Source organism: Pan paniscus, chromosome 1 (assembly GCF_029289425.2).
Source record: "Pan paniscus chromosome 1, NHGRI_mPanPan1-v2.0_pri, whole genome shotgun sequence".
Classification (NCBI taxonomy): Eukaryota; Metazoa; Chordata; class Mammalia; order Primates; family Hominidae; genus Pan; species Pan paniscus.
In genome coordinates, this window is record NC_073249.2 from 84,201,566 (window position 1) to 84,224,229 (window position 22,664).

The following is a 22,664-nucleotide window of genomic DNA, read 5'->3' on the forward strand; positions in this document are numbered from 1 at the left end:
GTGAGAGGGCATGGACTTTGGCATGGGTCCAGCAGTTGCTCTGCTCTTACCAACTATGTAATCTTGAGCTGGTGACTTCATCTCTCCATGCCTCAGGAAAACGACAGTAACAATGACCACCTGACCTTGTTGTCACACACATTAGCCCGGGGGAAGTGTGCATAAAGCTGGGCACAATGCTGGGCACTTGGGATGGACCCGCTGGGTGGTGGCCACCTCTGTGTGGCCAGGCTTACATGATGAACCCTTGGTTGTGCTGCTAAATATTTATATTTCATGTAAAGGAAAGAACATGGACTTTGGGAGGCTGTGCTACTTACCAGTTGGGTGACCTCAGTCAGTTGTTTAACTTGTTCAGGCCTCAAATTTTCACGGTAAAATAATATCAATATTATAGGATGGCTGTGGTAACTACAAGATGGAGTGTGAAGATGGTACATGGATGGACACATTCCATTAATGTTAGTTCTTATCATTGTCTTATACTTTTCTCCATTTGATTAATATTAATCTTCACTTCCACTTAAATTGTTTGCTCTTTAGGGAAGATCTTAAATCTTGTATTCCTTGTATCCATCCCTCCAGCACTTAGTTTGGGGACATAATATGTACTTATTAAACATGAGATGGCTTACTTTTGGGGTAGACTTTCTCGGTATTTAGGTGCATCCAACAATGTTTCTAGATTTTGTTCTACCCCATCCTGCTGAGCTCAAGGAGTCATCCTCGGGCTGGTGCAGTGGGAAGGGACCAACCTGTGAAATGGCCAGCAGAGATTTTATTTATTTTACTAGAAGGTTTCAATCTCTATGACAGCTCCAAGGTGGTGGGATGGGGAGGGCAAGAGAGAAAGCAGGGAGCCTGGGGGAGGCACATAAGATAGTGGTCTCTGGCAACTAAATAAGCTGAGGGAACTCCTGGACCGAGCTCGTCTGGGTTTGAAAAATCCGCCTGCTGACTTCCACCCTAGTCCCGGCCTCGTCCTCATCTTCTTCGCTCGACTTGTGGCAGGTGTTCTGGTAGAGCACAGCACACACACCTGTGAGCCAGGCAGCCACAGTTCCCGCGGCGAAGATGCAGAAGCCGATGAGCAGCAGGAAGATGTAGTCTTTGTGGTCCAGGTGCGTGATGCACATGTATCGGAGTGGGTTCCCCACCCGGGTGATGGGCCACCCTGTCAGCTCTGTGGGCTCCACACATGTGGCATTTAGATCATCTAAGAAGAAAAACACAGCAGGCAGGGTGCTGAAACAGCGTGACTCCCAGCGTCCTAAGGCCAAAGGGGATCAGGAGGGACCATCTGCACCCTCAGTGCTCCAAGTGTGGTCTGTGGGCCAGCAGCATCGACATCACCTGGACCTTGTTAGAAATGCAGAATCTCAGGACCCACCTGTGACCTCCTGAATCCAAATCTGCATCTCAACAAGACCTTCAGGGTATCTGTTGCACACTGGAGTTTGAGAAGTACTGGGCCTGGACTGTTCCTTGTCCCCAGGCTTTGCTGCATTCAGGCCATGAAAATGCTTCTTAAGGATGCTCAAGGAAGGAGAGGCCACAACAGGGGTGGGGAGGTTGGAAGGTTAGGCAAGATTGCCATGGAGGGTTGACATCTCTCTGTTCTTTACCAGTCACCTCCCTCTTGCCCCTCCCTTGCCTCCATCCCGACTTTCCCTTCACCTTGTCCCTTTCTCTTTAGCAGTAGCTGAGTCCAACCTGGCACCACTAGCATCCCCCAAGAGCATTGCAAGCCACTCAACTATAGGGAGGGACGAGATTCTCCTGAAATGTTTACTGTGTGTTCTACCCGCTCACCACTTTCCCCCCCGAGCAAGTCAGGGGAGCCCAGGGTAAACAGGTTGCCAAGAGGGAAAGCAGTTCTGCTTCTCGGTGGTGATGTTGGCCATCACTGGCTGATTATGTCATCGACATGAGTCTTCAGTCAGTCTTAGTAGCTGACTCAGCTTCCTGGCTACTTCTCTGAGCACCTCCCCATATGTAGCGCCATGGCCTTCACTATATAACAGAAAGAAAAGTGGGCTCTGGAGCTAGACAGGCCAGGCTTCTAATCCAGATTCTGTTACTTGCTAATTTTGTAAACTTCAGCAGGATACCGGATTCTGTCTCTGAATTCCATTTCCTCATCTTACCAGTGCAAAGAATGACACTTCTCAGAGTAGTTGAGAGAACTGACTGACATAGGTAAGAAGGCACAGGTGATTGTGCCTCGAGCACGGAATCCTCGGAGCCCTATCACTGCCCCTACATTTTTCTAACTCCATATACTCTGCCATGCTGAGGCTGAGTGCTTGTGTGAGGTGCTCAGGTGAATGTATCCAGCACACACTAGATCACTGAGCTCCGGCTCAGGGCTTGAGACAACCACAATCAAAATTATAATAGCAGCCAGTATTTGCTAAGTGCTTGCTATGCACTAAGTTATTTACAAATATCTTATTTAATTCTAATAATAACCTTGATGCACATAATATTATTTTCCTTGTCTTACAAATAAGGAAACTGAGATTCAGGAGATCCCATAACTTGAAGGTTTTAGATAACTGCAGAATCTAGATAGAAGATAGAAGACAGAAGACAGAAAGCCAGTGTGAGCTTGTTTTGCGTAAGTGGGATTTGCAAACAGGAGCTATTGTGGAGAGGAGTTTCCTCTAAACTTCAGGGCAGGAACTGCCTGACTAGTGAAAACATCACTATCCTTGGTGACCCAGGATGTTAGGAAAATCAGGTTCAGTTAGGTAAATCCTAATGGGGGCTGGAAGCAGCATTCAAAGAAAAAGTACAGAAGTAAGTTGGCTGGGGAGAAGGCATTTGGGCTTATGGGTGGCTGGAAAGAGCAGTCCTCTTCACCCGGACACCAATACTTGCCTCTTGCTTCTGTATCAATGCACCTACAGCAAAGTCATTTTGTTTTGTTCAGGAAGATGGCGTGCAGTGTGTAATGCTGTTTAGGACTCAAGCTTTTAGACACAAGAGGGGAAGCCAGTGCACGAACTGTGTCATATCCACTGTTTGTAATGATTACAGAGGAAGGGAGAGGAAGAAGCCTCTCTCTAGACAGTGTGGGATGGTGGCCCTCAGGGCAAACCTGCCCCACCAGAGAGCTCTCAAGTAGAGGGAAAGGAGTTGAGGGCTGAAGTCGCAGGAACACAATTATGCCTCTGTACCTCTTTCTAGTCAGCCTGGCTTGAGGACCTCTGTGGCTTTGCCCAGGAGGCCTGGGCATGGGGCTCCCATGAGCAGGGGAGGCGCCTGGGAGCTCTCCAGGAATTCTTTCGAGAGAGAGCTCAGGTCACCTGCCCAAACTGTGGGAGACACATGAATCTTCAAAGAAAGATGTATTTGAGAAAGGAAAACATGGGATTCGGAGGGTCTGGGATGTGTCTAGGGGGGGTTTATCTCATTCTATTTTTAAAAAGATTGGGCTTTCAAATTGCAGATTGGGCGGCAGAGATGAGACTAAACATCACACACGTTTCCCCATTTTGGAGCATTAACTTTGAAAGGAGCAATTAGGCAGTGATTTTAATGCATTGTTAGGCTGCTAAGTGAGGGATGTGGGTGGCTTTGTTGGGAGGGAGGCCTGGGTTTCTCTCCCACTGAATTATCTCCCCCTCTTCCCAGTCGCAGTCACTGCCAAGATTTGGGCTCTCCCCTCCCAGGCTCCCTATCTCCATTGTTTCCTTTTCCCAGCTCGGGGCCATTTCACACACTTCTGCCAAATTGCCTTCCCCAAGTACAGCTCTTCTCGGTCACACTCTGGCTCAAAACAGTCCTCTGACCTCCTGTGAACCTCAGAATAACACCCAGACCATTTGGCCTGGCATTCAGAGCCCCTCAGCAGCTACCCTTCTCCCCTTCCCTCCTTCTCAGCACTGCTGGTAACCTTTGCTCCAATTAAATTAAACTACATATTATGCCTTGATTACACCTCACCCTTGCCCTCATCTATAGTTACTTTGTTACACTGCTCCTTTTTTGTCAAATGCCTCATACCCCTAGTTTTGCAGGGTCATGTTCTTCCCATCTTTTAAGATCTAGCCTAAATGCGTCTATTTCAGGGAGACCTTCCTCAACCACCCCGTCCTCAGAGCTCAGAGGACATGTGATTGTTCCCACTCGTGAACTCATCCCTAGCATTTCCTTGTGTCATTCTTAAGTACCTATCACATTCTATCTTGCATGATGGTTATTTACAATGTGCATCCTTTCTCCCCTACCAGGTAGACTTTTAGCTCTTAAAGGTATAAACCATGTCTGATCATTATTGTTCTTGTTAATAAGAGCTATCATTCATTGACTGAATTGTGTAATTTGTAAAATTGAGGGATGTTCTGGTACTTTTTTAAATTATGAGATTCTAGGTTAATCCTACTATTCTGGTTTAATTCTATAGAAACACTCTGATCCTTTGAAATTTCTTGAGAATTTGCTATATGACTGAATGTACGGTCAATTTTGGTACATTTTCCATGTGCTACAAATATATTATACAGTAGATCCTCTAACAACATTATTTCATTCTATGTCATTTTGTTACAATGTTAATGAGAAAAAAAGTATTCCCAGCCAGGGCCACTGTCTGTATGGAGTTTGTGTGCGCTCCCCATGTCTGGACAGGTTTTCTCCAGGTGCCCTGGTTTCTTCCCACATCTCAAAGATGTGCATATTAGGTGGACTGGTGTGTCTAGATTGTGCCAGTCTAAGTATGTGTGAGTATGTGTATGCATGGCCCCCAACGGAATGGTGTCCTGGCCAGGGCTGCTTCCCACCTTACACCCTGAGCTGCCAAGATAGGCTCCAACCACTCACAACCCTGAACTGAAATAATTAGGCAAATATTATCTTACTTGTTTGTATAAATCTTTCTTAAATGTATGTATGTTTCATATTTCAATGCTAAATATTAGAAGGGTTTTTTGATCTTTATTAGAAGTTTGATGATGTTTTTGTGACTAGAAATAAGCTTTAGAAACTTAACTCTTGCTTCTATCAATTAGCCTATGGTAGAGTTGGCTTTGCTATATGTCATTTTGCTTAAAGTGGCAGTTTCTAAGAACCTATGGATATTAAGTTAGGATTTACTGTATTCTTTGTTGAGTACATTGTTCTATGCATGTCAGTTAGGTTGTGGTGGTGTACTGATTTTCTATACCCTTATTGACTTTTTATTTATAAACGTCTATTGTCTCTTAGTTATTATTAGACAATTGTCTACTAGTCCCTCTAATTATGTAAAATTACCAGTTTTTACTGTGCATTGGTCTGCTCCATATAGTTCTTTCAAGTTTTGCTTCACAATTTTTTTTTTTTGAGACAGAGTTTCACTCTTGTTGCCCAGGCTGGAGTGTAGTGGCATGATCTTGGCTCACTGCAACCTCTGCCTCCCAGGTTCAAGTGGTTCTCCTGCCTCAGCCTCCTGAGTAGCTGAGATTACAGGCACGCGCCACCACGCCCAGCTAATTTTTATATTTTTAGTAGAGATGGGGTTTCACCATGTTGGCCAGGCTGGTCTCGAACTCCTGACCTCAGGTGATCCTCCTGCCTTGGCCTCCCAAAGTGCTGGGATTACAGGCGTGAGCCACCACACCTGGCCTTCACTTTACAAATTTTAAAGCTGTGTTATTAGGTGCATACAAAGTTATAATTGTTAGGTCTTCCTGGTAGAATTACCCTTCTATCATTGACCAATATCTCTCATTATCTCTAGTAATGCTTCTTGCCTTAAAGTTTACTTTGTTTAACATTAGTATGGCTGCATTGAAATTCTTTTGGTTAGTGTTTGCGTTGTGTATCTTCTTCCGTCCGTTTACTTTTAATCTTTCTATGCTCCTATATTTAAGGTATATTTTTGTAAGCAGTATGTAGCTGGGTTTTGTTTTTCATCCAAGCTAGCAAACTTTGTATTTTAATAAGCCCATTGACATTAAATGTAATTACTGATATATTTGGATTTATACCTAGTATCTGTTTTTTTATTTGTCTCACTTATTTCATGTCCTTTTTCTAACCTGTTGCCTCCTTTTTTTAAAAAAAATCATTTAACTTCCTTTTCTTTAGCTCGTTAACCATACCTTCTTTTACTTTTCTAGTATGATGACTTCAGAGGTTTTATACCCATCTACTGATCCTGAAGTGCCTGACATGTGCTAGGCACTATATGAGATGCTTTACAAAATTAAGCTCTAAGCTCTACTTTTGATCACCCCACAGGGTAGTTTTAATTATTCCCATGCTATGGAATGAATAAACTATACATCAGTTCTTCCTTCTCTGGCTTTCTTAATTTCCTTGCCTCTCACACAGGGGGTCGGCAAGTACTGTTTTACATGCTGTGCACTGCACAACTCCAGGAGGTTCCATTCATTTTATAGACAGGTGACCCAACTTTATGCCATCCCTTTCCTCAGCCTCACTCCAGCGGGCCAGGCATTAACTACAGATGTCATTAATATTGAACTTCTTATTGCAAATAGTTCCTAAGGAAACATAAACCACCACCTGGTTTATTTCTGTACACAACATATTGCTCAAAGGCAGAAAACCTCTTTGTCAGAATCAGATGCATGGAAGAACTACAGTGTCTGGGTCCTGGAACCACACCTATTAGTGTGGGAGCCAAGGAGGCCTCTCTTTCAGAAAACAGTATTGAACCCGCCAGTTATAAGGGGAAATGCTTCTTTTCTTGGTCTTCAGGAGGGACCCGAGTTCTGCCCAGGGCTGTGCTGCAGGTTCCCAGGGCCTTGGTGCCCCCAAAGGAGCCAGGCCATGGGCAGGTTGCTCGAGCCCCTGTGGCAGCTTGCTCAGGAACCTTCTGGGCTGACTGGAGGGGTGAGCATCTAGGCAGTGGCAATGGAAAGCAAGAGGGTGGAATCTGAAGGCATTGCAATTACCTCTCAGTGAGGAAATTATGTTTCTATCAGCTTTATGCACCTTGTCAAGCACTTCGTCAACTTCTACCCTGGATCTAGAGAAAAGCCTAATTCCCCCATTTTTTCTTTTAGGCCCCAGTCCACCCAAATATCACTAGATGTACAGTGCTTTGCCTTCCATTTTTTTGCAAGCTAAATTATGTTTTTGTCAAGGAAATTGATTTGCCACCTATTCATTTTTCTGACTCCACTCATTAGATTACAGATACTATGAGGATAAGAATTTTTTGTCTGTTTTGTTCACTGACGTCTATCAGGATGCTAGAGCACAGGGCGTATTTGTTGAATGAATTGATTGTTATTCAAACCCCTTGGGGTCACTGTCCCTGACGTAATGCTCAGGTGGAGGAAAGGGAACCTGAGTGGTAGAATATCATAGGTGGGTCAGCTGACCTTGGACTGCCTCGGACACTCTACACTGGGTGAGTACCAATCCCTATGAGAGTCTGGGGAGGGTTCAGTGAGCTAAGTGAAGCTCCAAGGAGGCAGGAATGGATGCTCTCTAGGACCAAATGGAGGTATAAGCCTTGAACTGGGAAGAGCACCTCCTCTGTCCTGTGAGACTGAAGAGAAGGAAACAAGGGTAAGAGTATGAGGACAAACTGCTGCAGACATGATATCAAAAGGTAATTATTATTATTTCCAAATTACTTTTCGAGAACTGTTTGAGAGCAGGGACCCTTTTTCTGTACTCTTGTATCCTTAGTGCCTGGCACACAGTAGGTGCTCAATAAATGAATGCAAGGGTGGATTATTGGTCTGATCTCCTATAGCACTTTTAAAACTCTGATGTCTTTGGCCTGTTGTTTAGGACAGGTTCCCCAAATGGAATATGAAGGGATCACTATTATATATTCTGTTGTACTACAGGTGCCCAGAGGAGATGATTCCCTAGAAGGAAACCTAGGTTGGGCAATATGACTGCTCAAGAACACCAAAGCCAACTGGCCAACAAGGCCCCTTCTCAGATCCTCATGCACAAACCTATGAGAATTTCAAGCCCTGGCACTGGCTTCTACCTTTGCCTTTCTGGAGCTCCACTTACTCATTGCCCAGCTGTCATGCAATGATGGCATAAGCCAGGGGTCAGCAAACTACAACCTGTGGGCCAAATCCAGCCTGCTGTTTTGTAAACAAAGTTTTATTGGAACACAGCTTTCCCATCCTTTTGCATATTTTCTAATGCTGCCTTCACCTTAATGGCAATGTTGAGTAGGTGCAATGAAGACCCACAAAGCCTAGAATATTTACTATTGGCCTTTTCTGGAAAGTGTGTGCTGACTCCTGGTCTAATCCATCCTAGGCACCTTAAAACCTTAAGGATTTGTGTTATTTGGGCTTGTGCAAAGTACAATTCTTATCTGGTATTCACAATTTACCCCCCTTGTATATAGAGTCTATAGATTTTTAAAGGTTAAAAGTGATTCATAGACTCATGGAACATGGAGACGAGACCTTGACGTTTAGCAAGTTCAACCTGATTATGCCTGTGCTTTACAGGTGTTTTAGGTTACAGAACTGGTCTCATGTATAACTGGTTGCAAATGGGCATGATTCAGAGGCAAAAAGCTTTCTTTTTCTCATAATTCCTTCTCATGGGCTTGTCAGTACCCAGAACTCTGTCAGTGGGAGATGAAACATTCCATTTCACCAATAAAATAACACTCAAAAGTGTAAAGTTTTCTGAAAAAGAAGCAAATGACTTAATCCCTACTCAGGGGTAGCCCCCTGCTACCACCTTTTGGTGGGGTGAGGGGAACAAGCTGCATGGTGGGGCTGGCGGCTGGGACCAGGTTCTTCTTGGAAGTTAAAAATTAAATTTTTTTCTTCTAGTTTCTTCTCAGTTTGGCCTAGAGCTGAGCCTGCTTAATAACTACCCATCTGCTCAGAAAAATCCAGAGAGCAGACAGTTGTCCTCATGGATAACAAACCATTGTGAAACCCCAGGAGCCGAAGGGCACCATCATTCACCAGTTCACCAGGCAGAAACATCAGGCAGAAATTGTTTGCTTCCTCTTTCACATTACATGTTCAGATCATAAGCAAACCCTGCTAGTCCTCCCTTCAAAATGTATCCTGATTCTTACCTCTTCTAATTACCTGGACCATTGTCCTGGTCCCAACCAGTGCCCTCTTTTGCCTGAACTGTGTTGGCCTCTGAATGTGTGTCCTTGCTTTTTCCTACAATCTCTATCTGGAGACAGCAGTGGGAGCAATCTGTAATTACAGATCATGTCACTTCCCTGCTCAAAATCCTTCCATGACTTCCCATCACACTTAGAATAAAATCAAAAGCCTCTCCATGGCCTATCTACCCTATGTGACCTGGCCTCAGTAATTTTCCATCTCATTTCTTCCCTTTCTCCTTTTCCTTCACTCTGCTGCAGCCATATTCCCTTTCTATTCCAGCCCAGAGCCTTTGTGTTCGTTCTCCCCTTGGTCTAGAAAGACCTTCTTCCACCCCTTGTAATATTTCCTTGGCTTCTCTCTCACTTTATTTCAGTTCTCTGCTCAAAACCACCTCCGCGGGCCCACTGAGCCTGAAGTATCTGCCTTGTTCTCAATCTCAGGCACACTCTTCTCTTCCCCTCTCTTATTTTCCTCCATGGCACTTGTTATTTGACATTATGTCATATATCAATTTATTTATTGTCTTCTTCTCCCACTATAATGTAAGTTTCATGAGAGCATGTCTGTTTCTGTTCACACCAGTATGCCCTGTGCCTGGCCAAGGGGCTGGCATCTGATTGGTGCTCAGTAACTGTCAGTGAATGCATGTACTCAGATCCCAGTCTGGGCTCCTTACCTCTTTGTAAATGTCAAATAGGGATAACAATGCCTGTGCCTCATCTCAGCCAAATGCTGTGACCAAAGCATCTTGGCTGTTACAAGAAAATGCATTGAAAATTACAAGGGTTTGTCTAACATGACTTTAATTCCATCTTAACTATGTTTTAATTGGATGCATTGGATTTTTAGTTATTCTCTTATTTGGGTTGAGGAGAAGGCCAAATTCTTCTGTGTGATCAAAAAAGCTATCATTGGCCGGGTGCAGTGGCTCACACCTCCCAGCACTTTGGAAGGCCAAGGTGGGTGGATCACTTGAGGTCAGGAGTTCCAGACCAGCCTGGCCAATGTGGCAAAATCCATCTCTACTAAAAATAAAAATTTGTCTAAGCATGGTGGCACATACTTATAGTCCCAGCTCCTGGGGATGCTGAGGATCACCCCAGCCTGGTAAGTCGAGGCTGCAGTGAGCTGGGATTGCACCACTGCACTCCAGCCTGGGCAACAGAGCAGCAAGAGTCTGCCTCCAAACAACAACAACAACAACAACAACAACAACAACAACAACAACCACCACCTATCATTGCATATGGGTCATGCAGCAGATTAGGTGTTTTTTATGACATCATCTTGGAAGCTTTAACATCCCCCTCAAGAGCTCTGGCTCCCCCAAGTTGAACTCCTTGCCTCTGCTCACCCTCTTTGTTTCTGCAAACCCACACTGCTCTACCCCTCCTCTGCATCTCATGTGACACTCAGAATCACCGCCAGGCAAAGAATTTGTAACAACAATGACAGCTAGCATTAATTGAACATGTACTGTGTGCAGTTCTAAAATCTTCATGTGGGTTTTTTCATTTAATTATCACAACTTGAGGAAATAGTCACTATTTTATCTGCATTTTGCACATGAGGACTTGAGTTGGATGGAGATTTTTGCCCACAGTCAAGTAGTTGGCAAGTGACAGAGGCAGGATGAAAAGACAGGTGGCCTGCATCCACAGCCCACCTTGGTGTTGCCTGCTCAACTAGGATGTGAGCATCTCAAGGACAATGGATATTTTATAGTCGCCTAATTGGATTGGTGTTATGGAAGCTTCATAGAAAACATTACATGAAAATGTGTACTTTATAGATATATAGTCATTTTTTGTCTTTTACCTCACTGAAAGAGAAATACAGGCACCAATTGGGCCCCTCAATTGTATTTGTCCCCTGTTATTACAGTCACCCCCATCTATGTTTACCCTCGCCTCCTTCTCTGCAGTCCCAGAGGGCAGAGGGGGTGCCACTCCCCTTTCAAGGATTACCCCTTGGAGATCATCCATCCATTTCTGTCCTCTCAGGGACTTTACCCCACCAATGACTTCCCCTCTCTCTTATATCTTTGTCCTTTTTCTCTGCATCGACTCTTTCCATCAGCAGATAAACACATGGTTGGATTTCTTTTCTTCTAAAAATCCTCCTTCTTCATTTGTTTTCTCTCCAACTAGCACCCTATTCCCTTCAGTCCACAGCCATGCTTTCTAGAAGAGTAGTTTACATGGTTTACTCCTTCACACCTTTGATGTTCAGTTCATAGCCCATTATGGATTGGTGTTCACTCTCATCATGCCAGCAGAACTGCCCAAGACATCAGGGATCCCTGGTCCTAAATCTGATGGACAGTTTTCTGTCCTTATCTGACCTGCTCCCACTTTTTGGAACTCTTTGGCTTCCATGAATTTATCCTGTTCTAATTTCCTTTGTCTGGGGGCTCCTGCTGTCCTACATGAGTTGCTCTTTCTTACTTGACCCTTTGGTATATTGCATTCCCCAAAGCTTCTGCACTTGGCCCTTATTATCCTCACTTGAAACTCTTTTTCCTGATTGATCTCATCTTCTGTTAGGTTTCAGTGATCACTAGTAAGTTGATGATCCCCAAATATATGTATATTTTATGCCCTGTTCTCTATTCTGAATTTCAGGTCAGAATATCCAAATGCCTAGTGTTTTACAGGGACTTCCCACTCAGTAAGGTCAAGATGGGACTTGGCTTCTAGCCTGACTTCCTCACTGCCCTCCTCCAAGTGTGTTTATGTCAGCAAAGCCCCCACACTGTCCAAGCCAAAGTCTTGGGAGCTACCATTGATTTTTCCCTTTTCTGTATTTTCTGTATCTCATTCATTCACTCAGGAAACACTAGTTGAGCATTTTCTCTGTGTCAGGCCTGTGCTTGTTTCTGAAGATCCAGATCTGCTCTCATAGAGCTTCCAGTCTATCAGGGAAGACAAGTGTTAAATGAATACACATTTATTAATTAGAATTGTGCCAGAAGTTACAAAGGGTGCACAAGAAACTATGAGAGGAGCTAGTTCAGTCCCAAATCCTGTTGCTTCTGCCTTCTAAATGATTCCTTCTCAAATGTCTACACCTCTCCTCCTCACTGTTGCCATAGGCTGCCATACTGTCTGGCTTGAACGCCTACGGGAGCTTCCTTCCTAGCCTTACCTCCAGCTCGCTTGCCTCCCAAGACTTCTTAGGATATATTGCGTGTTCCCCAGAAAACCACTCAAGGCCCTTCCTAGCTGGGCCCCCATCCTTTTCTCTAGCCGCATCCATCCTTTGTAGGATTACCTCCAGGATGAGGAGCTCTTCACCTTTAAAGATGAGCAAACTGAGGTTGGCTGCTTTAGCCAGACTTGAACTGCTGTTTTTCAGAGTCCTGAGTGATGCTCGGTGACCTGAGGGGCCAGGTGTAGAAATCTGGCATTTCTGAGCTTGGAGTAACCTTCGATCACCTACTCTCAGGGATCCCAATTGGCCTGAGTCAGGGAGTGTGTCAGCATCACCCAGGGGTTCCTAAACGTCCCATGCTTGCTGCTCCTATCCCTTCTTGGATTTTCTGGGTGGCTTAGGGATCACTGACTCAGTTGCACCCCTCTCAGCCCCCTCCTTGCCCTCAGGAGGCTGCTTTTCTGGCTTTCAACAGCCTTGGAAGCCTTGGAGCTGCTGGTTGCCCAACCTTTCTTTTTTTTTTTTTTTTTTTCTTTTTTGGCCTTTGGTCTTTATTTTAATTTCCCTGATGGAGGACATGGGTAAGCATTGATAGTGGAATAACGTGAGGACCTGAATTCATTCCGGAAATCTAAGTTTGGGCACAGTTGTGGATGACTTTGTACTTGGTAGGTTGAAATGGGGCCATTATCCCATTACAGCAGTCTTGAATACAGGATGATATAACCTCGTAATGAAACTAAGATGTTCTCTGCTCAAAACGCCCTCAAAATGACTTGGACCTGAAGCAGCACATGACTCAACCCATCTGCTCCCTGCAGATGGTCCTGAGTGGCTTTGTCCACTGCCTCTGCAGCACCCTTGCTCAAGCTCCTCTGATGTGTGGGCCCCACCATCAGGCTCATTTAGTACTGGCTAAGGCTATCAGAGCTGACACAGAGGGGACTCTCTGTCCTCAAACCGCCCCACTCTAGCCCCTGGTAGCCTATCACTTTCTGAATTCTCACTGTTTCTGGTTGTTCCCTGTCAAATTGCAAATGCTCCCTGTGGGGATATTTCAAAACACTAGCCATTAGCATCTCAGAGCAAATCGATTCATTTACTATTTGGAACAGCCACTGAAGGTCCAGAACACAGGCCACTGTTCTAGGGTTTCTGAAAAGTGGCCTAAGGACAACCGGCATGAAGAGTTGACTGAATCAGAACCTCAGGGCATAGGACCTGGGATTCTTCTGCTCATTAGAGTTTGAGAAGCACTGTTTGAGCAAGTCTGGCCTGGGAGGAAAGTCTGGGGCAATGAGTTTCTTGGGGTGGAGGCATTGTTTTAGTGAAGTTGAGGGTGCTTAATATAGGAGGTGGGAGAGTACAGGAGTTAGAAGCATCTGTTTCTTAAATGAACTTCCTAATTATGTGATGTAGCCCTCATCACTGGGAACACCTTCGCCTCAGCACTTACCACTCTGCACTTGCTCACCTGGGACCTTGCCTGCTGAGCGCTGTTCTCCTCTCACCTCCTGTGTGCTTATCTTTCTATTTAGGTCCATAGGCTACCAGCTATAAGAGGCCTTTGAGGATCTCTAACCCAAATCCTTTATTTTAAGGACAAGAAAAGTGACTCTTGAAGAAGGAAAGTGAGTTTCCCCATATCACACAGTGGCATTTCTGGGATCAAGACAGGGCTTCCTGGCTTTCAATTCTATTTTCTCTCTCTCGTATCCTAGATTATCTTATTCAGGACAAAAATTATGACTTTTTTTCTCTGTGAAACAGCCACCCCAGCATTATAATGCAATGTTGGGGACATAATGAATATACAATAAATGTTTCAGAGTTAAATGGATCATGATGTGCTTGACAGCAAAGAAATATCATGGCATCAGGGAAAAACATTGAACTTGGATGTCAGGATATCTCTGTGCTGGGCTTTTCTCTATAGCCACTTACCTGTGACTCTGGATTCTAAAGTTCCAGCTTAAACATCCTATGTTAAAAGGCTACCCTAAACAGTATGGTAGCCAGTAGCCTTAGGTGGCTATTTAAATGTATTGAAATAAGATAAAATAAAAATTCAGTTCATTTGTTCTAGCCAAATTTCAAGAGCTCAATGGCCACATGCAGCTAGTGACTACTGTATCCGACACCATATATATAGACTATTTACCCTGTTGCAGAAACTTCTACTGGACAGCATTAGAGCAGACTTTGCGGGTAGAGGGGAATGGGATGTATGAGGCTAGGTTTTGTATGTTTTGGAGCTTAGAGTTTGAGTGAGTTTTCGAGAGCCTCCTGAAAGCCATTCAACCCTGTCCCCTGAGGGAAATCAAATATCCTGGGAAGAACTCAATGACCACTCTCACCTTCAAGTAGCATTAATGACAGGAAAATAACAGTGCTGGCCAGGAATTAGTCCTCCCACTTGCTAACCTGGGCCAGAAAGGAAATGGAATGTGTGGGTCTGTTTTCAGTCCGTATTGGTCAGGGCTCAGTAGAGCACCCTAGCAAGGGACACATTACAACACACCTCCATTTCTGCTGTAACTTTCGTGTTTAAAAAGTGACTACATTAACTCTTTGAGAACTGAATACTTTTCAGTACATCTGGTGAGTATGCCATTGGAGAGTTTCTTTTGAATCAGACCTTTGATTATGGTGCCAGATCTCGCCAACCTGAGAAAGTTTTGATATTCTTGTTCAGTGTAGCCTTATGATAAAATAAAATGAATGAAACACTGGGCTTCCTCTACAACGCCTCTATGGGGGAGGTCCTTAGCAAAAATGTGACACAGAAGAAGCGTATGATATTGCCCTCATGTCTTTTCTTTTAAGACCTCTCCACTTCCTTCTTGCACCTCTGTTTCCTTCAAGGTTCTCCACTGCTGCAGAATTAATCTTAGCTAATCAAATTCCCAAGAATTAACTCCTCCTTCTGATATGAGAGCTGATAAAGGCTTAAGGACACTTGTGTTATTCTTCCCAGGAGTTCATGTATTTTTGCAGTTTCTTTTTCAAGATCATAACACATAATTGGTACCCAAAAGGATGAACCTCTAGTGACTAATTTCAGCTTAGTGGTAGGAAGTGGATAGGGACACATTGGGGCAAAAGTATTTATTGCTCAGTTATACCGTGTAGGTGAAGTCTTTCTCCTGAGGCTAGAGAAAGTTGCCTACACATCCCTAGAATGTAGTCTACACATCCACACCTGCCTCTGGAAGTGGAGCTTGTCTTTAGGTAGAGCTTTGGTTCTAGGTTCAGGTGACTCAGGAACAGGCACCCTGCTGCTGCTGGTCCAGCCCCAAGTCTTATGGCCTAGGCTGAGACAAAGTCTTGATTTGAGCTTCTGCTTTTGTCCTCTAGGGTCTGAAAACCCATGTTCTTAACTTATCTAATAATACCCAACTTAGTCAGAACGTGACATAGACTTCTCCTGTCCCTCCAGGCTTCTCCTTGCCCCATTTTTGTATGGATTAGAGTCTTAGAAGCAGCTGCCCACCTTCCCACATTCTATCTATATTCCTGCCTGCATCTCTATAGTCATGTTTCTAGACAGGGTGCATTGTCCTCTAACACCACATATGCTGAGCCTTCCTGAAGTCCACTGCTTATCTAGGGGAACACTTGACTGCTTTCTGGTATTCTACTCTCTTAGTATCCTGTACCTTTCCTCATCTACCAACCATTTGTTTTTTGATTGCTTATAGTGTGTCAAGCTTAAATGCTAATGGCACCTTATAAATGTTCTCATTTCATTTTATGACAGCCCTAGGAATGTTGGTTCTATTATTATCCTTGTATTCAAGATGAGGAAATTAAAGTTCAGAGAGGTTAAGTAACTTATCTTATATCCTGCAGATAGTCAGCATCAGGGCTAGAATTATAACCCGTCAATTTTATTCCGGAACCTGAGCTCTTAACACTGGGCTCTGCTGCCTGAGGGTGACTGTCCTTCATCTCTTGGAGGACAAGTGGCTGCCCCAAGTGCCTGTCACCCCAACAGGCACACGCTGGCCTCGTTTGTCCTGCCCTGTTTTGTTCTGTTATGCACAACTAAACTATGACATAGATATGGCACAGATGACCTAGAGTTACATAAGTCTCCATATGCAGCCTCAGGTTTCTTGGTTAGTTACCTTGATGAGCACTTGTTTGGCACATAGTAGGCACTCAATAAGTATTTAGATAAATGGATGAACTGAATTGTAGCATGGAAGTCCTTTACTTCACTGCATTGCTTTTCAAGGAATATATGTGCACTCTCATATTCCCCTTAATATTACACTACAGTGAAAATTTCCCAGGGCTAAGGTTCAGTATTTCCTTGGGTCTAAAATGAGTCTGTTTGTGAAGTGGATTCTGTTTTATAAACACCAGATAACTCAGGTTATTTCATAGAAATCTTCCTATCTCCTGAAATGTGGATATATGTAGAGAGATACATGGGCTCCATGCTAGAATATGTCAAAGATCACGATTTTGATAACAAATGTGGTATAAATAGGTGGGCTTAAGTTTGAGACTTCACCAAGAATGTTTGCCTATAGCAAAGATATTTCCACCTAGCAGAGACCATGAACCATCATTTGAGAGTCAAATGAATTAAATACCTTTCCTTACATTGAGGTTTGGCTAGAAGGCAAGAGAAGCAGCTAATGAATTTTACTGTATGTGTGTTCAACTTTATGGGTATGCATGTATCTGTTCATGTATGTGGGTGTGAACCTGTACATTTATGTGTGTGTATGTAATATGTGGATGGGTACGTAAGTAGGTATGTATGTATAAATGGTATATACGTGTGGGTATGTAAGTATGTATGTATATATGGTATGAACATATGTATATATGGTATATACAAACCTTTGTGTTTGCATATGTGTGTGTAGGTATTTGTGTTTGCATGTGTGTTTGTGTGCATATTTGTGATTGTATGTGTGTATGGGAAGGGAGAACCAGACTGATTAAGGCCCAAATGAGAGCAAATGCTAAGGTTAGATTCACCCTTTTGGAGTTGGGGTAGACTGGGGTGAAACCTGGGTTTGCAAGGGAAGTACAGGCATATCAATGAATTTATGATGGTTAGTGCTTATTATCCAATGAAAATGATCTTGAGTCAGTTCCAAGTGGCAGCCAGATAGAAAATAAAGCTGAAGTTTAGATGCTGTAGCCATATTTTTATAATATAACTTATATTTATAACTAAACTCACTTACAGGATGATAGTTATGTAATTCGAGGATTTACGAGATAGTATAGTCTTGTGGAAAAAGACCTGCATTTGAAATCAAGGGGTTCAAGTCACTTTCTTGCCATTTATCAGCTGTGTGATTTTGGGCAGGTGAGTCTATTTTCTCATCCAAGGATAGGGTTAAAAATACCAATCCTAGTCTCTTCCACAGGCTGAGGGCACAAGTTTAAGTGTTGGTGTGACACTCATGCTAAAGGAAATGAGGTACCATGTGTGGAAAAATGGAGGGAGATGAGCAAATTAGCACTTGTGGGTGCGTGTGTGGGGTCCCACGGCTGGGGGATGAAAGCTTTGTCTACCTCACAAAACAGACTCTTCATTCATGAGGAGCTTATAATCTTGACAAGATAGACACTCCTTTCTGATGTCTTGGAAAATATGCAGTGAAAAAGATCTACTTTATAATCCCATTCAACTGTGGATTGAACTGAAGAGTCAAGGAGTCCAAAGTGGTCAGCCTGAAAATTCTGAGAAGATACAACTGTGCAAGCAGAAATCTGATGAAGGGAGATGGAATGGGAGGCGAAATGGTAGGCTTAGGTGCTGGGGTGGAAGCCAAGCTATGTTACTCTTGTCATCTGGGGTGGGAGGTCCCACTTGCAACCTGATGGGCTATACTCAAGGAAAAGTGCATGTATGGTGGGGAGGGGCAAAAGAAGATGACACCCTTCCACAGGCTAATTTACAGGAACATGGACAGGGGAGAATCCCCTTTATGGACCACAGGTCATGCATGAGGATCATTAATATTGAACCTCTTTGATAGTGCTTTCTAGACACTATCACAGTTTTGGAGAAAAGTAGAAAACATTATCTCTGCCTCCTAGAGTTGGTGTTATAGAGAGTCAAGGCAACCTACCTGAGATAACTGCTTCTGCATTCTAGTCCTGTTGGAAGATGGTCTGACAAAGTTAGTTTCTTTTGATTTATTCTAACAACTCAAGTTGAGGTATCTGGCAGTAGGGTCAGGTGTCTAAGGCACAAAATTTAAGGAGGCACTGACTCACAATGTCTTATTCTCAGTGCACTCACTCTTAGTGCCTCCTTAAATTTTGCCTCCTAAAAGCCCTGCTTGCCTCATCCCAGTCCAGACTCTGCCAGGAGGACTTTTTGAGACACACCCATTGGGAAGCCAGGAGGGCACGTTTTTTACTTACTGTCACCACTTGATTCTCTCTCCCCCAGTTCTCCTTGAAGTCTGTCATTCTGGCCAGGATTATTTCTAGCATATTGCCACCTGGGCAGTACTTCATGGTGGAAGCTTCAGCAGGAGTTTTATGAAGCTGCGTCTATGAAAACGTTTTCAAAGGCAAACACCCAGGGAAGGGAGAAACTACATGGTTTTGACAGGATTTGATTTTCTACCCAGAGTCCAATTTTGCCGGATTACATCAGTGGCTCCAGACTTTCTGTGAGGAGTTATTTCTCATTTTTCTGAAGCTCTGACTTTCCTGGGTAAAAATGCTATTATTGGTGGAGAGAAGAATTGGAGGGTAAGGATGAGACAGTAAAGTCCCTAAGATAAAGAGGGAATGAAGCACAGGGGCCGTGGCAGGCCGGGTGAGGACAGCGGGTAGAGTGGTGGCAAGGAGCTTGGAAATCTCCCAGGTAAGAGCTGAGCATCTACCTGTAAGACTAGAATCTCTCTGCTTGACAGAGTGAGCACTGGACCCTTTCTCCATTGATTCATGCCATTCTCTCCTTCTATAGGAGGCCAGCATCTTCAAAACAAAGCAGCTATCAAAAGCCCTTTCTTCCTTCTTCCCTCCCTCTCTCACTGTCTGGGTAGCTCACGTGCCCCTCCTTCCATCTTTATATTAAACTTTCCCTTCTATATATCATAATCCTATATGAATGACTGAATTTACTTTTTGATCCTGGAAAAATTCAGTTGCTGAATTAAACAGATTAAAACAGTTTGCCAACAGAATACAGTGTCCCTATATTACCTTGTCACTTTGCAATTAGAGTACTTCATCATTTCTACACACATCATATATTTGATGCAACTCTGTGCCTTAGGTAATATTATTGTCCCCACTTTATGGATTAGAAAACGGAGGCTCAGAGAAATGGTGACATTTTCAAGGGTAGCCAACTGGTAAGTGCTGAGTTTGGGACCAGAACTCAGCTCTTTGAATTCCTATTTCAGAACTTTTTCTTACTGCTACTCCAGTCAACCCAAGGGTGGGCCCTGCAGAGTAATAAGAATGCATTCAATCAGCTTCACCCAACTTTTTCTCCCATTCTGACCATCTTTTGAGTTCACCTTTTCTGGAGCCACTTTAATCACATCCTCTTCCCCACACCCAATCAAGCCCTCACCTGAGGGGTCCATATGGAATACTATTAAGAAGATGGCGAAGTCCAGGAAAGAGCAGTTGCACTTCCAGGGGTTTCCACTCAGAAACAGGGTCTCCAGAGTACTGAGGTGGTATAAGGCAGCACTGTCCAGGGTCTGCAAGCCGGTATTTCTGAGGTCCAGGTACCTCAAAGAGGTGGTGTTGGCAAAGGTGAACTTGTGAAGCGATAACAGGTGAGGGTTGTTGGCAATGTTCAGCTGCACCAGGTTGCTGAGCACCGAGAAAGTGAATGGGGAGATCGAGGTTAGGTTGTTGGAGCTGAGGTCAAGGTAGATGAGTTTGAAGACCCCGATGAAGGTATAATCCATCACCTCTCGAATCCGGTTGTTCTGACAGTCCAAATAAACAAGGTCACTGAGGAGTCCTAGATGCATTGCTGGCAAACTAGTGATTCTGTTCTCGTTCAGGAACAGCCTCCGGGTGTTCAGGGGTATGTCAAGGGGGTATTCGGTTAACTGCTTCCCTGTGCAGATTACTTCTTGGGCTTGACACAGACAATTATTTGGACACTTTGACCCTGATACCAGCCCCATTCCAAAGGAAAAGAGTAACCACCCAGGGCCAGGGCCTGAAGCAAGGGACATAGTAAGAAGCCACAACCACCCTCCTTTCACCTTCCTGCGGGCTCTGTCCCTCTGATCCGAAGGCTGCCGGTGGGGGGGTGGGGCGGGGGAGGGGCGCTGGAAAGAACTGTAACACTTTAGCTTTGTGCAAAGCAATTTTCCATTACAGGAGAACTGAACAGAAATTGAAACGCGAGGCTCAATGCCCTGCCGCCCAGCTTGGTGGCTCTGTCGCTCGCTCCCAGACTGCTGCTGGAAGCTTGCCCACTTGGCAGCTTTGAAAGGTCTCACCCTTTCCCTGCGTTTGCAAGTGAAGGGGAGCCAGGGGAGAGCCACATGACAATGAGGTTGCCAGTTGACACCTTTGTGATGTCAGCAGCCTCAGGAGACTGCCTGGCTGAGGGAAAGAGATTCCTCACCTCTCCTTCTGGGTGGTGTGGGGGTGTTTTATGTGTCTTGGTAAGCCAGCTGGAACTCCCTGGGGGAGTTGGGGCCTCATGGGTAGGGGCCTGCAGCATGTGTGTGTTGGAGACCAGGCTGGGTTCAGTGTGTGGATGTGTATAGTATATGTACCCGCTCCCCATGGAGCTGTAGTAGAAGATTAGGTGACATTGGACCCCCTAATCTGCAGGCCATAGAGGGAACATGGGACATCTCCAGGCCAACTCCTTTTCTTAGTGATGAGCAGTGACTTGCTTGAGGTCAGTTCTCAGCGTGGGTCTTTTCTTGGGTATTGATTTGGATGGGTGCCAGTTTTTCAGTGTTGCCAGAAGAAGATGGGAAAGGGGGTGTTTCTTTTGAAATGAGGCAAGGGGAATTCCTCTGATAAAGTGGTACTCTTTTCAGACTTTATTCCTAGGATGTATACATCTCTGTCTGCATTTTGAATATATATATATATGTGTATTTTAAAAAAGTTTTTGAATAAGTGTAAGCTACTCCTTCTAACACAAAACCCAAATGTATATATAAAAAATCTGAGTGTAACAATAGAACTATTTTCTTACCACTCGTATTCTCCTAGGACTTTTAAAATAGTGAGTGCCTCTCTAGTACTTCTAGTGTGAGTTTATATTCATTAATTACTTGTCAGGTGATGAGTCTTTTGGAGCGAGGGATAGAAAACCTGGAAGCTGAAGAGTTGGGATGTATCACACACCCCGTGGAGGAAGGCATATCAGGCAGAAATAAGATAAAACATCTGAGGAGTTGAAACTTTTATTTTTGGGAAAATTGGATTTCATTTTTTTAAAAACATTCATATATACTGAGTTGTGAATATTAATAACATATTGAAACCTAAGCATAGTGCCTGGCACCTGGTATGTAATAAATGTATAGTGAATGAACAATGTGAGAATGTTTCTGATGGTTTGCTTCCTTCTCTTGCTTCTTTGCCAAGAGAGAAATTAATAAAGTCAAATGGATTTGTGGCTAGTTAGCTAATGCTTGATTGTTTACTTACTCAGCATTCCTTGGGTCACTGGCTGTGAATTAATATGATGACTTAGGCGTGTTTACCAAATTGAAAGTGACCTTATTTAAGTAGACATTTCAAATACTTAAAGTAATGACCCCAATGATAGCTGTACTAATTGAAGCATGACTTAATTGATAGGGCAGACACCCTTTCCTCATAATTAAAACAAATTCTATTAAAAAATAAGTTCCTTTCTAGATCTTATATGATTGCCGAGGAGAGAAATCTAGCACATGAAGTCTATAGAAAAGAATTAATTTCCAAAGTGACTGCTCTGGGAGCTGTGGCGAGGGTGTGTTTTGCTGGTGGAGTGTGGCAGGGATACTTTGTTTGGAAGGGCTGTGTTTGTTGTCTGCTTCCTTTCGATGAGAAATGATCACCGATTCACTCGCCAAAGCTCATGGAGTGATTTTGCTGACGTGTCACCTTTTCTTTTATGCCGTTCTCCCTCTTTCTGACTTCTTCCCCTCAGACAGCCCCATCTCCAGGTTGCCCTACTTCATTTCCAGCCTCGTTATCCATACTAGCTTTCTCAAGATAGTAGTCTCAGGATTAGGCCTACCTGTTTGGCCGTATGGTTACAAGTGCTCTGCTTAGAAAAGCCTTAGGTAAATATATCATGCTAAAGGTTATTGACTGACACCAGTCAGCTATGCCTGGCTCTGGAGTATTACCATTTTCACAAAGCACTATGAGTGGTTTAACCTCAGGGAATATTCTTTTTGTTTGAGGTAGGTGTATTGTTTTTGGTCCTGAAACCTGGACACTCATGGGCTAGTTTCA

At 43.9% G+C, this 22,664-nt stretch overlaps 1 protein-coding gene across 1 annotated transcript; it reads right to left on the bottom strand.

Moving 5' to 3' along the window:
* Window positions 1–763: 763 nt before the first annotated feature.
* LRRC52 (leucine rich repeat containing 52) lies at window positions 764–20,739 on the bottom strand. Its single transcript, XM_003824583.4, has 2 exons — window positions 19,801–20,739; window positions 764–1,216 (listed from the first exon to the last, which is right to left on the bottom strand). The coding sequence occupies exons 1-2, from the start codon at window positions 20,420–20,422 to the stop codon at window positions 897–899; spliced, it is 942 nt and encodes a 313-aa protein (XP_003824631.1). The 5' UTR covers window positions 20,423–20,739; the 3' UTR covers window positions 764–896.
* Window positions 20,740–22,664: the final 1,925 nt, after the last annotated feature.